Source organism: Suncus etruscus, chromosome 15, assembly GCF_024139225.1.
Source record: "Suncus etruscus isolate mSunEtr1 chromosome 15, mSunEtr1.pri.cur, whole genome shotgun sequence".
Lineage (NCBI taxonomy): Eukaryota > Metazoa > Chordata > Mammalia > Eulipotyphla > Soricidae > Suncus > Suncus etruscus.
The window spans coordinates 85,689,014-85,703,122 of record NC_064862.1 but is presented as its reverse complement, the minus strand read 5'-3'; the positions used below and the strand labels follow the sequence as shown (position 1 = coordinate 85,703,122).

The 14,109-nt window shown below is 50.5% G+C and overlaps 1 protein-coding gene across 2 annotated transcripts in view; it reads left to right on the top strand.

Moving 5' to 3' along the window:
* Positions 1-5,526: 5,526 nt before the first annotated feature.
* CLEC4G (C-type lectin domain family 4 member G) overlaps positions 5,527-14,109 on the top strand; it is a 284,468-nt gene continuing 275,885 nt past the window's right edge. Inside the window, exons 1-9 of one of the 2 annotated variants that reach the window (XM_049789459.1) lie at positions 5,527-5,614; positions 6,777-6,878; positions 7,119-7,172; positions 7,345-7,407; positions 8,156-8,260; positions 8,509-8,586; positions 8,859-8,998; positions 9,102-9,217; positions 10,125-10,272. In XM_049789459.1, coding sequence (XP_049645416.1) covers positions 5,560-5,614; positions 6,777-6,878; positions 7,119-7,172; positions 7,345-7,407; positions 8,156-8,260; positions 8,509-8,586; positions 8,859-8,998; positions 9,102-9,217; positions 10,125-10,263 — 852 coding nt within the window. In that variant the 5' untranslated portion in view covers positions 5,527-5,559 and the 3' untranslated portion in view covers positions 10,264-10,272. Of the gene's footprint in view, positions 5,615-6,776; positions 6,879-7,118; positions 7,173-7,344; positions 7,408-8,155; positions 8,261-8,508; positions 8,587-8,858; positions 8,999-9,101; positions 9,218-10,124; positions 10,280-14,109 lie in introns of those variants that run through there. The other variant, XM_049789458.1, reaches the window with a different exon arrangement.

Below are 14,109 nucleotides of genomic sequence, written 5' to 3'. Positions count from 1 at the left end.
CCCACCCTACCCACACCTGTACCCCAGACAGGCCTTCTACCTCCCTCATTCATTCACATTGTTAGGATAGTTCGCAATGTAGTTATTTCTCTAACAGCACTCATCACTCTTTGTGGTGAACTTCATGTCGTGAGCTGGACCTTCCAGCCCTCCTCTCTTTTGTCTCTGAGAATTATTGCAAAAACGTTTTTCATTTTTCTTAAAACCCATTGGTGAGTGAGACTATTCTATGTCTTTCTCTCTCCTTATTTCTCTGACTTATTTTACTCAGCATAATAGATTCCATGTACATCAATGTATAGGAAAATTTCATGACTTCCTCTCCCCTGATGGCTGCATAATATTCCATTGTGTACATGTACCACAGTTTCTTTAGTCATTCATCTTGGTTGTTTCCAGAGTCTTGCTATGGTAAATAGTGCTGCAATGAATGTAGATGTGAGGAAGGGATTTTTGTATTGTATTTTTGTGTTCCTAGGATATATCCCTAGGAGTGATATAGCTGGATCGTATGGGAGTTCAATTTCTAGTTTTTGGAGGAATCTCCATATCACTTTCCATAAAGGTTGGACTAGACGGCATTCCTACCAGCAGTGAAAAAGAGTTCCTTTCTCTCCACATCCCCACCAGCACTGCTTGTTTTCCTTCTTTGTGATGTGTGCCAATCTCAGTGGTGTGAGATGGTACCTCATAGTTGTTTTGATTTGCATCTGTCTGATGATTAGTGATGTGGAGCATCTTTTCATGTGTCTTTTGGCCATTTGCATTTCTTTTTTCACAAAGTGTCTGTTCATTTCTTCTCCCCATTTTGTGATGGGATTAGATGGTTTTTTTTTCTTGTAAAGTTCTGTCAGTACCTTGTATATTTTGGATATTAGTCCTTTATCTGATGGGTATTGGATAAATAGTTTCTCCCACTCAGTGAGTGGCTCTTGTATTCTGGGCACTATCTCCTTTGAGGTGCAGAAGCTTCTCAGCTTTTTTTGGGGGGGGACCACACCCGCTGTGCTCAGGGGTTACTCCTGGCTATCTGCTCAGAAATAGCTTCTGGCAGGCATGGGGGACCATATGGGACACCGGGAATCGAACCAACCACCTTAGGTAGGTCCTGGATTGGCTGCTTACAAGGCAAATGCCGCTGTGCTATCTCCCTGGCCCCGTTTCTCAGCTTAATATAGTCCCATCTTGGGCTATATTATATATATATATATATATATATATATATATATATATATATATAGTCCCATCTGTTTATCTCTTCTTCCATTTGTTTGGAGAGTGCTGTTTCCTCCTTAAAGATGCCTTTAGTCTCAATATCATAGAGTGTTTTACCTATGTGTTGTTCTATATACCTTAAGGTTTCAGATCTGATATCAAGGTCTTTAATCCATTTGGATTTTACCTTCTTTTTTATTTATTTTTTTTAATTTTTAAATTTTTTTCTTTTTTTCTTTTTTTTGGATTTTACCTTCTTACATGGTATTAGCTGGGGGGTCTGAGTTCACTTTTTTGCAAGTGGCTAACCAGTTGTGCCAACACCACTTGTTTGTTTGAAGAGGCTTTCCTTGCCCTATTTAGGATTTCTTGCTCCTTTATCAAAAACTAGGTGGTTATATGTCTGGGGAACATTCTCTGAGTACTCAAGCCTAATCCACTGATCTGAGGGTCTGTTTTTATTCCAATACCATGCTGTTTTGATAACCACAGTATTTGGGGGGGGGGGTTGGGTTACACCCGGCATTTCTCAGGGGTTACTCCTGGTTCTATGCTCACAAATCACCCCTGGCAGGCACGGGGGACCATATGGGATACCGGGATTCGAACCACCGTCCTTCTGCATGAAAGGCCTTACCTCGGGGCCGGGCGGTGGCGCAAGAGGTAAGGTGCCTGCCTTGCCTGCGCTAGCCTTGGACGGACCGCGGTTCGATCCCCCGGTGTCCCATATGGTCCCCCAAGCCAGGAGCGACTTCTGAGCGCATAGCCAGGAGTAACCCCTGAGCGTTACCGGGTGTGGCCCAAAAACCAAAAAAAAAAAAAAAAAAGAAAGAAAGAAAGGCCTTACCTCCATGCTATCGCTCCGGCCCCTGCCACAGTATTTTTTATAAAATAGTAAAACACTGTGATTTACAAAGTTATTCAGAGTTGGGTCAACCCCACATCTTTCTAAGGAAATTCCATTCAAAAAACTATCTTGCTTCAGGGACCCCAATGATAGTACAGCAGAGAGGGTGCTTGTCTTGTATGCAACAGACCTGGATTAAATCCCCAGAATCCCATATGGTCTCTCAAGCATTGCCAGGAATCATTTCTGGCAAGTGTAAATTTGGGAATAATTCCTTTACACCACTGGGTATGGGGGATAAAACCCCCTAGCTAGGGCCCAGAGTACAGCAGGAAAGGTTGTTGCCTTGCAGGTGCTGACCTGGGTTCAATTCCCAGCATCCCATATGGCTCCCAAATAGAGCCATGAGTAATTCCTGAGTGTAGAGTCAAGAGTAAGCCCTGGATTCTTCTGGGTGTGGCCCCAAACAAAAACAAAACAAAACAAGAAACCACATCAGCTATCTTGCTTCATTGAAGAAAACAAAAGTGTCCAGAATGTTCCAGAGCATACAAGGATTTTTGCAGAGTGGTCTAGTGAGCCTTTTAGATTATTCATATCCCTGTGTGTTGTTGTATGTTATCTCTTAGTTTCCTGTGAGCCTCAGATCTGGGGCAAAATCCATGACACTGAAAAAAATGTTAACTTCCCATTCTCAGAAAAAAGCCCAGGAATGTGTGGCAATGTATAAAATATGGAGTGGAGGGATCGGAGCGAAACTACAGTGGTGAGGGCACTTGCCAAGCACTTGGCTGACCCCGATTCAATCCCTGTGTCCCCTGATGGTCCCCTGAGCTCACCATGAATAAGTCCTAAGAACAGAGCCATGAGTAACCCCTGAGTACTGCCGGGTGTAGCTCAAAAACAAACAAAAGATCTAAAACCAAAACCAGTGATAGTCTAGTGAGCAGGGTGCTCGCCTTACATGCAGTCAGCACAGATCCTGTCCCCAGCACCCCAGAGGGTCCACTGAGGGCCAGCAGGAGGGTGCAGCGTGCAAGTAGAGGACAAGAAGAGATGCAGACTGCATAAGAAACAGAAGAGCAGGAGCCCTGGGTAGCAGGTGGGTACAAGGAAAACAGAGGTAGAAGGGGCTAAGGAAGGGCCCTTGCAGACCTACGAGAGACCCAGATTGGGGTGATGGGAGGGGCGAGAGTCCCCAGCCATAATTCCTCCTCTCAGGAAACCCACCCAAGGCCCAGAGAGGAGCCGGCCGAGGCTATTTGATATATGACCGGCAGGGAGCGATGCGGGCCCGCAAATCTCAGTTCAATTTTGCAAAATGGACAAGTGCTCTCTCTCTCCCTCTCTCTCTCTCTCTCCCTCTCTCTCTCTCTCTCCCTCTCTCTCTCTCTCTCTCTCTCTCTCTCTCCCCCCCCCCATTATTATTAAGGAAAGTTCCTCGAAATATATAGCAAGAAGGCCAAGACCTTTGAAAGTTAAACGGAATAAATTAAAATCCAATAAGCATATGAGGGGACAGAGCGATAGGACACTTGGGAATGCATGTAGCTGACCCTGGTTTGAGCCCTGGCATCCCATATGGTTCCCTGAGCCCTGCCTAGAGGATGCCTGGGCATAGAGTCAAGAGTAAACCCTGAGCACCGCCAGGTGTGGCTAAGAAGGAAAAAGGAAGAATGAAAGAGATGCATAATAGTATATAAACATAAAGCAAAAATGCCTAAAGTATTTTGGGGGGTTGGAAAGAAGACAAAGATTGCTTTCAGCTAAGTGGGTCTGACTGTGATTCTCGGGGCCCCAGGGATGTCCCTAAGATGCTCAGGGCCCTCCAGAGCTACAGCTGGTACAGCTGAGCCCAGGTGCATACAAAATGCCTCTGATCTCTGAAGACTTTGTCCTGCACCCCACGTCCATTCCTTGTCCTTTTCATGGGGAGGACTTGGAATCTCGCCTAGTGGTGCTCAAAGATCATTCATGGCAGGACTTAGCAGACCCTATGGGATGCTGGGGATCAAACCCGGATCAAAGCAATGTGCAAGGTCAGTGTCCTCCCCACTGTCCTATCGCTATGACCCTCCTTCAGCGGTTCTTGAACTGAAGAGGTCACAGTGGAGTTGCCTAAGAAGAGAAGGAAAAGCAGCTGAAAATGAAGTGAATAACAGGAAAACAGGATTCAGCAAAAGGATCATGGAGCCAGGAAAGGAGGCTTACCAAATAGGACTGGGGAAGGGCCTGGCAGTAGGTAGGAGGGGTCTTTATGTTGCTTCCTTTTGGGGGGTTGCCACACCCAGTGGTGCTCTAGACTTACTCGTTCAGAGATCATTCCTGGTGGTGCTCTTGGGATCCTAAGGGATGCCAGGGACTGAACCCAAGTCAGCCTTGTGCAAGGCAAGCATCCTGCCTGCTGTACTATTTCTTGAACCTCTCTAAATGGATCTTTTTTGTTTTGTTTTGTTTTGGTCACACCCAGCAATGCTCAGGGATTACTCCTGACTCTGCTCAGAAATTGCTCCTGGCAGGCTCAAGGGACCATATGAGATGCCAAGATTCGAACCACTGACCTTCTGCATGAAAGGCAAATGACTTACTCTCTGGCTTTCTCTCTGGCCCCTCTAAATGGATCTGAACTCCCTCATAGTGGAGTTTGAAGTGGTTTGTTATATCAGCTGCAGGAATAACCAAGAGCTTACTTTGAAACACAGACAGATGTGGCAAAAATAAAAGGGGGGGGTGGCCATAGAGATATATAGCAAGTTGGGTGCTTGCCTTGCATGTGTTCTGACCTAAGTTTGATCCCTGAAACCCCACAGGGTTTCCTGAGCCCCACCAGGAGGGAAGGGAAGAAGGAAAGCAAAAAGGAAAGAAGACAGAAATAAATGAAGGATGGAAAGAAGGAAGAAAGGAAGATTATTTTTTTATTTTTGCTCCACATTTGGCAACGTTCAGGGCTTACTCCTGCTCTGTGCTCAGGGATCACACCAATTCAGTTGGGTCCCCAAAGTGGTCCATCTCCTCTGGGTGCCCCAAAACCTACACATGAAAGACAGTGACCTTTTTCTGCTGATTTAAGGGCTCTGCTTTTAAAGTTGTCAGGTACACACAAATTGACACACTCCCATCACCACGCACACACACACATGTACAATCAGATATACAACTACACACACCCACATAATACCACACAGACAGACACGTAGACACACTGCCACACATTCACAAACATATACCAAATAACTGCATGTACATAACCTTACACAGACACTGACACAGATGCACCGACTCAATTTCATCCCCTCCAGTGCCCAAGCCCTTCACGGTTCTCCAACCCCACCTTCGATGTCCTCACTTCACCCCAACTTGACTCCTACCCCTACCAGCCCGGAAAGAAGCAATCCTGTGACGCTCATGGGATTCCGGGCACTGAGATGGGAAGGAAATAAATGTAGGAGGAGCAGGAAAAAAGTGTGATGCTGGGCATTTCTGTTCTGTGAGCAACCATGGACTCCACAAGCTACTTTAAGTGGAGTGAAGGATACCAAAAATGCCCCTCAGGTAAGAGCCATCACTGTTTTTGCTGACCCCCAAGTCCCTCACTGACCAGGGGAGAGGAGGCAAAAACTGCCAAGGGGGTGTCTAAAGTCTGGGTGCAGGATAAACTTTGCACTCCCAGAAACAGCCCAGCTTGAATTCCAGTTCTAATTCTGACACTTAAGGGCTGTATGGCTACAGGCAAATAACAAAACCTCTCTGAATCCTGGATGGAATTCAGGTAGTCTAAGTTCCATACTCAGGGTCATTAAGCTAACTCCAAGGGCGGAAATTCATGCTCTGTTCATATTCCTAGCAGGGCATAGGGGACAGACCCATGGGACGCTGGGGATCGAACCTGAGGAGGCCACATGTGAGGCAAACATCCCCCCACTGTGCTATCACTCCAGTCCCCTAATGGCTTTTGTTGTTGTTGTTTGGTTTTGGGGCCACACCGTGAGGTGCTCAGGGGTTACTCCTGGCTCTGAGTCCAGAAATCACTCCTGGCAAGCTATGGGAACATATGGGATGCCGGAGATTGAATCCAGATCTGTCCCAGGTCAACTGCATGCAAGGCAAACGTCCTACCACTGTACTATCACTCTGGCCTCTCTGTGTATACTCTTGATCCTCATTGTGGTATACTCCCCAAGCACCAGCAGTTGCTCCTGAGCACAGAGCCAAGAGTAGCTTTTGAGTACAGAGACAAGGTAGTCCCTGAGCACAGAAGCAGGAATAGCCACTGGGCGGAATCGGTCTTGAGCACAGAACACAGAGCTAGGAGTCAGCCCTGAGAGCAGAGCCAGGTATTGCCCAAAAACAATTACAGAAGCAAACAAAGGGGCAGGAGAGATAGCACAGCAGAAGGGCATTTGCCTTACAAGCATACGATCCAGGACAAACGGTGGTTCGAATCCCAGCATCCCATATGGTTCCCTGAGCCTGCCAGGAGCGATTTCTGAACACAGAGCCAGGAGTAAGCCCTGAGCACCGCCGGGAGTTACCCAAACACACACACACACACACACACACACACACACGCACACAAACACACACACACACACACACACAAACACACACAAACACACACACACACAAACACACACACACACACACAGCCCTATACTTGGGGCACAGGACCCCAGGCATGTCTGCTGCAGACCCAATGCTATTCACTTCCTTCCAGGGCACTGCAGGTGCTGGGGACAGAGATTGCTCATCCTGGCTGCGACCTTTGTGACCACCATCGTGCTGTGGGTCCTTGCACTGAGCGTCCTCTCATCCTGGGGTGAGTGGCTGACTGGGGCACGCAGCTCCAAACCACGGAATTCCAGCTGCATGTGGGGCCATTGCCAGGAGATGAGGCTGAACATGTGTTGGTAGATTTAATCTCCTCTAGCTGTGGGCACGCACCTATGTGCGCACACAGAGGGGCATAAACGCAAGGTTTGTATGCGTGGCTCTTCCTAAGTGGACCTGGAGTTAGATTTTTCTCCATCATACCGCCTGGGGGAACTTCTCTCTGCAGCCTCCTCGGAGCGTGGGGCACTGCTCAGCCGCCAAGACCAGCAGGTGACAAATGGTACGCGCTAAAGTGGGGTATGGGCTGGAGGGCCAGAGGTCCTGGGGACAGAATGGGAGGGCAGGTGGATGGGGATGCCGTGAGTGTGTGATCAAAGGGTGGGGAAGGGTCTCTTGAGTTCTTGTGGGTGACCTTGAATGTGCATTTGGGACATTGGGGGAATTCCTTCCAGCTTCCAAACTGACGGTGCTCGTGGATGACTTGAAGGCGGAGCACAAAACCTACAACAGCAGCTGTGAGAAATGACAGCTGGCTGGGGCTGTGGGCAGGTCCAATGGTGTGGGCGTGGCTTGCAAATTGCATGGGCGGGGCTTATGGCGTGATCCAACGGTGTGGGTGGTTCTGAGGGTGTGGGTGTGGCTTGTGGGCGGGCCCATTGGGGTGGGGCGGGACTTGTGGGAAGACTAAAACATGTGGGCGGAGCTTATAGGCAGATCCAAGGGGGTGGGGTGGGCTTAGGTGGAGTCTAGGGTGTGGGTGTGGGTTGTAGGAGGGCTCATAGGGCTTGGGTGGAGCTTGTGGGCGGGCCCATGCGTGGGCGGGGCTTGTGAGCAGATTCCAGGTGTGTGGGCGGGGCTTGTGGGCAGATCCCAGGGCGTGGTGAAGTTTGTGGGCGGGGCTTATGAATAGCGTCTGGGTGTGGGCGGGGCTTGTGGGCAGGTCCGGTGTGGGTGGGGCTTTGGGCGGGGCTTATGAGTGAATTCAGGTTGTGTGGGCGTGGTTTGTGGACAGATCCAGGGTGTGTGGGTGGAGCTTGTGGGCGGGGTTTATGAACAGATTCTGGGTGTGGGCGGGGCTTGTGAGCAGGTTCTGGGTGTGTGGGCGGGGCTTGTGGGCAGATCCCAGGGTGTGGGTGGAGCTTGTGGGAAGGCTCAATGGTATGGGAGGGACATGTGGATAGGCCTAATGGCTATTGGCCGGGCTTGCTTCTTCTTGGCCCCGCTCCCCCCACGAGGGGTGCTGTTGGGGTTTCCCTCCTGCAGGCCTGAGCATGCAGGTGCAGCTCCGGATGACTCGAACCCAGCTCCAGGAGGCGCAGGGGAAGCTGCTGGAGCAAGAGAGATCCCTGGGAGAACTGAAGGAGCAGGGTGAGGATGGGGCGTCCCATCACCCTTCCTCCGGGTCCCCATTGCTGCCCCGTCCCCTTTCCTGAGCAAGGCCTGACTTTGGCCACGGAGTCCGAGCCTGGATGACAGTCCCTGACCCCAGCCCAGCCCCAGCCCCAGCCTGAACCCTACTGTCAGGGCCAGGGACAGACAGGCCTCACCTCTTCCTTCTCATGACCCCACTCGCGACCCTGATCCCGGCCACTATCTGCACCCCGTCGGCCTCGCAGTGACCCGGAGTTTGGCGGAAGCGGAGAAGGCCCGGGACAACATCCGCACGGAGCTGCTGCAGGCAATCAGGCAGAACTGTGAGAAGGGGACCTGGTGTGCAGGGGTGTATGCATGCGTGTGTACAGGTGGGTTGTATGGGGGATGTGGACGTATGCATGCACGTGTGTGTATCAGCGTGACCCCCTGATCTGGAGCCAGGGATCCCTTATACACCCCAGCCTCTCAGTGGGGTTCTCTGCCTGGAAGCAACCCTCATCCCTCTCCTCTCCTCTCTTCTCTCTTCTTCCTCTTCTCTCCCCTCCCCACACACCTTCTCTCTTTCTTTCTCTCTCCTCTCTTCCCCCTCCAGGCTCCTGCCCCGAGTCCTGGCTGCATTTCCAGGGTTCCTGCTACTTTTTCTCCCAGCAAACGGCCCAGTGGGGCAAAGCGCAGGAGCAGTGCGACCGACAAGGGGCGCATTTGGTGATCGTTCAGAACCTGATAGAGCAGGTTGGAGGGGCAAGGAGAGTCCCTCTGGGGCTGGGGGCTGTGGAGGGGCGGGGGGATGTGGGATGTAGCCAACGTCCCAGACTCGGTTACTTCTCTGGCCCAGACCTTCCTGACTAGCAATAAAGGCAACTTCGGTTACTGGTTGGGGCTGAAGGCCGTGCGCAAGGACAACAAGGTCCAAAGCTACCAGTGGGTGGATGGAGTCCAGCTCAGCTTCAGGTGAGCTCGAGCAAGGGCAGGTGTGAGGAGATCTCAGGGACTCTTGGGAGGGCAGAAAGGTTTTCAGAGTGTTGAGGACTCCCTTTGAGAAGGGGATGGGTGCAGTTAGGAATTTACATCCCAGGTGCATACTCAGGGCAGACTTGGGTGTCTTAAGATTATGATCAAGGGACCGGAGAGATGGCATGGAGGTAGGGTGTTTGCCTTGCATCCAGAAGGTCGTTGGTTCGAATCCCGGCATCCCATATGGTCCCCCGAGCCTGCCAGGAGCGATTTCTGAGCATAGAGCCAGGAGTAACCCCTGAGTGCTGCCGGGTGTGACCCAAAAACAAAACAAATAATCATCATCATCATCATCATAATAATAATAATAATAATAATAAGATTATGAGCAAAATCAATCAGGCTAGGGGCCCAAGAGATAGCATGGAGGTAAGGCATTTGCCTTGCATACAGAAGGATGGTAGCTCGAATCCCGGCATCCCATATGGTTTCCTGAGCCTGCCAGGAGCGATGTCTGAGCGTTAAGCCAGGAGTAGCCCCTAAGCGCTGCCGGGTGTGACCCAAAAACCAAAACCAAACAAACAAAAAAAATCACTTAGGCTAGAGAAAACCCGAGTGATATCATAGCGAGGAGGGCGTTTGCTTTGCACCAAGCAGCTGACCTGAGTTTGATCCCCAACACCCCAAAGGATCCCCAGAGCCCTGGAGTCCCTGGAGTGATTCCTGAGCGGAGAGCCAGGAGTAACCAACCCTGAGCAGCAAACACATGTGACCCAAATAAACCAAACCAAACCCCCAAACCATAATGAGGTTAGACTCTTAGAGCTGGGCCCCACCAGGTCCAGGTACATTCAGCTCCACTCTGCAAATCCCCCCCCACTTTCCTCTGCTAACCCCACTGCAGTTACTGGAACCGGGGGGAGCCCAATGACTCCAAGGGACGCGAGGACTGCGTCATGATGGTCCCCCCTGGAAAGTGGAACGATGCCCCATGTGACAACGAGAGAGACCGCTGGATTTGTGAGAAGCCGCAGCTCTGCTAAAAGGGCCTAGTGTCTTTAAGCCACGCCCACCAACCCCATGTCCCCGCCCACCAGCGAGACAGAGCCCGTCCGTGTGACCACGCCTATTCGTCGAGCTCCGCCCCTGACCCCGCCCCCTTTCCTCCACTCCTTGCTAAGACCCAGTTTCTCCATCTTCTCCTGCCCATTGGGGTACGCAGGGGCTTCTGCTCCAACATCCTGTGCCCACCTACCCTGAACCTTCCCACCCTCCTCTTGAGCTGTTGACCTGCCTCCATCCTCCCTCCCTGCCCCCCCCCCCACTGGCTGTTTATTTTCTTGCATTTGTTCCCCCAAGCTAGCTGGTCCACTCTCCCTCTCCCAAAGTGTGAGCATTCTGCAACCCAAGAGAGGTGAATAAACGTTGCAGAGAAACTAATCTCAGGCTCCTGGTTGAAGGGTGCCCTGGTTGTCAACGCCATCTTAGAGATCCGTCAGTGATCTCTGTCGCTGAGTCGACTTTGTGAGAACCCGTCGCCCCCAAATGCTCCAAAATTGAGTCAGTCACCTACAGAGGGTAAGGAGGGTAAAGGATGCACCTAGGATTGAATGAGAATGAGATGAAGGCTTTACCTCCTGGGGAAACTTTCTCCTTGGGGGAGGCGGTAAATAGAGCCTTGCAAGCAATGCTTAGGGATCTTGGGGTTCACTCCTGGCAATTCATAGCCAAGTGGGAGAGTGATGAGATGCTGGCTCGGACTTTGCAAGGTTGGGGGTGACCTACCTCAGTGGTGCTTAGGGGCCTCCAGATAAGGCTGGGGCAATAGCACAGTGGGTAGGGTGTTTGCCTTGCATGCAGCCAACCTGGCTTTGGTCCTCACCATACCATATGGTCCTGTGAGCCTGCCAGGAGTGAGCTCTGAGTTCAGAATCAGGAGTAACTCTGAGCTGCCAGGTGTAGCCCCAACATATATATATTATAAAATAGTAGATTATAGAATGTATATCATATGACATATCATCCATAATAGTATATGTAAATATAATATATAACCATAAACATTTATATATTGTATATATATATAAAACCAGTAAGCTTGAAAAGACTGGTGGAATCGGGGATCAAGCCAGGGCTGGTTGCATGCAAGACCAGCACCTTCAATCCTATACTATCTCTCTGCCCCCCTAGCCACTTTCTCTGTAGTCAGAGGGTGCTAGAAGCTGTAGGTCTTGGCTGTCCTCAGTTGAGAAATGACCAGGCTGAACCCATTTGAGGGGTGCTTCAGAGCCTGGCTCTAACCACTGGGGAGTTTTGCTCTGAAATCACCCTATACTCCCAAAATTTCCTGTTTCTTTCTTGGGTATCTGGGGGTTCTCCCAGAATTTCCAGTGAATATTGGTTCAACTGAGGTGAGTGACTGGTTGAATTGAGTCCAGGGTCATTGGGTGCCTCTGGGAATTTCTTGCTGAGGTATCACTTGAACAACGAGAAGGGGAAGAAACATCACCCACACTCTCTAGCCAGGTGAATCCATTCCATGCTGTACACCCCAAGTCCTTCTGAGGGTGCACTAGCTCTGCAGCTCAGAACAAGGCTCTCATCAAGCTCAGGAGCATTGTGGCTTCGGGAAAAATCGCAGACCCAGTAAGCAAATCCATGTCCAAATAGTCTTTATAGAGCCAGAGTGATAGGACAGTGGGGAGGACATGTGCCTTGCACACAGCTGGCCTGGATTCAATCCCCAGCAGCCCATAGTGTCCCTCAAGCTCAGCTGGAATGATCCCTAAATGCAGAACCAGGAGAAAGCCCTGAGTACCTCCAGGTCTGAAACAAAATAAAAGAGGGGCCAGAAATAGACCAGTAAGCGTAGGCACTTGCCTTGCAGGAGGCTGACCTGGGATCAATTTTCTGCACCCCATACACTCTTACCATGAGTAAAGCCCTGAGTGCAGAATCAGGAGGGAGCCCTGAGCACTGCAGTGTGTGGCCCCTACCCCCCAAAAAAAAATAAAAGGGGAAAAATTCAGCTTTTCTCTGTGCCTGGAAACAGCATTAGGGCATGCTAGGTCCAGGAAGGAGGCAAGTGTCTTTCAGTGCATTGTGTGCATTGGCGATTGCTGGAACACGTCTTGTGGGCTGCAGTGGCCCTGTGTAAATGGATCTGTGTAAATGTCCTGGGTGTGTCCCATGTGGGAGTGAACCATTGTCAAATGCTGTGCTCATGTCTCCTGGTCTGTCTTTGTGTGTGTGTGTGTGTCTGTCTGTCTGGACCAATATCCTTGAGTTGTTTGTCTGTGCGGGGGTGTGGCTCATGGCTGTGTCTGGGCTGGCAGTGTGTCCTGTGTGTAACTGAAGCTTTGTGAGTATGTTGTTATGTGGTTGGCTGTATGTATATATGTGTGTGTGTGTTTCCTTTGTTTTTCCTTTGTGGTGTCTATGTGTGTGCCTTTCTGAAGTTCACTCCCTGATATTCATATTCATATTCATATGCCGTTGTGGACACATCGTTGTCTCATTGTCTGTGTGTGTGTGTCTACCTGTGTGTCTCTACCTGTATGTCTCTACACTAGGGGTTCTGCAACCCCATCCTTAACCCTACGATGCCCCCACAGCTCATGTAAATCTGTCTGACCCCCATTTCTGCAGAATTTTCACTTCCTCAGCACCGGGGCCCCAGCCAGAGGCTGGAAGACTCCCAGCTGTAGGGCACAAGGTGGGGAACCCCCAAAGTCAGAGCCAGAGTCTGATCATTTTTATTCGGGGGAAACTGAGGCTCAAGGAGGTAAGAGGAGATGCAGTCACTGGCCAAGACCCCAATGCTAGACCCACAAACAAACAAAGCAGAAAACAAAGCCATTGGGGGCTGGGTGATAGCACAGTGTGGAGGGCATTTGTCTCACATGTGGCCACCCCAGGTTCAATACCTAGCATTCCCATGGGATCCCCCTAAGCCCTGCCAGGAGTGATCCCTAAAGACAATCAGGAGTAACACCGAGCACCGCCAAGTGTGGCACCAAAACACACATATAAACAGCAAAAAAAGCCATTTCTCCTGACAGGCTCTTCCCTCATAGTTGTTGAATGAGTGTGGCAGGGGGAGCCTACAACAGGGAGAAACTGAGGGAGGCCCGGAGCCCTCCTCTCTTTCTCTTTCTTCCCTGAGGTGCTACCACTAGGGGTAATTTTGCCCCTCAGGAGAACCATTTTTCTGAGATATTGGGAGCCATCCCAACCTGTGACCTGGGAACAGGAGGTGCTCAATGCCATTGAAAAGAGGCCAGAACTCCCCCCCACAAAAAAAAAAAAGTGAGGGCCAGAGAGATAGCAAGGAGGTAGGGCATTTGCATTGCATGCAGAAGGACAATGGTTCAAATCCCGGCATCCTAGGAGCGGTTTCTGAGCATAGAGACAAGAGTAAGTCCTGAGTGCTGCCGGGTGTGACTCAAATTCCCCCCCCCCCCAAAAAAAAGAAAAGAAAAGAGAGGCCAGACCAAAAAAAAAAAAAAAAGGTGAGAGCCGCAGAGATAGCATGGAGGTAGGGTGTTTGCCTTTGCATACAGAAGGACAGTGGTTCGAATCCCAGCATCCCATATGGTCCCCCGAGCCTGCCAGGAGCAATTTCTGAGTGAGAGCCAGGAGTAATCCCTGAGCGCTGCCGAGTGTGACAAAAAATAATAGAAGAAAAGAGGTCAGAGAGGATCCTGCAGCACCCCAAGTCACCCATTCATCTCTCACCAGGAGCTCCTGGGCCCCTATGACACCCAGGTTCAGACACACCTCATCCTGGAGATCCTTCAGTGTTTGATGCCATGACACACTTTCCCCTTCCCTTCTCTCCAGGGAAACCCTGGGTGCACCTCTTGGACAGCTGAGTGGGCCCCACTTGT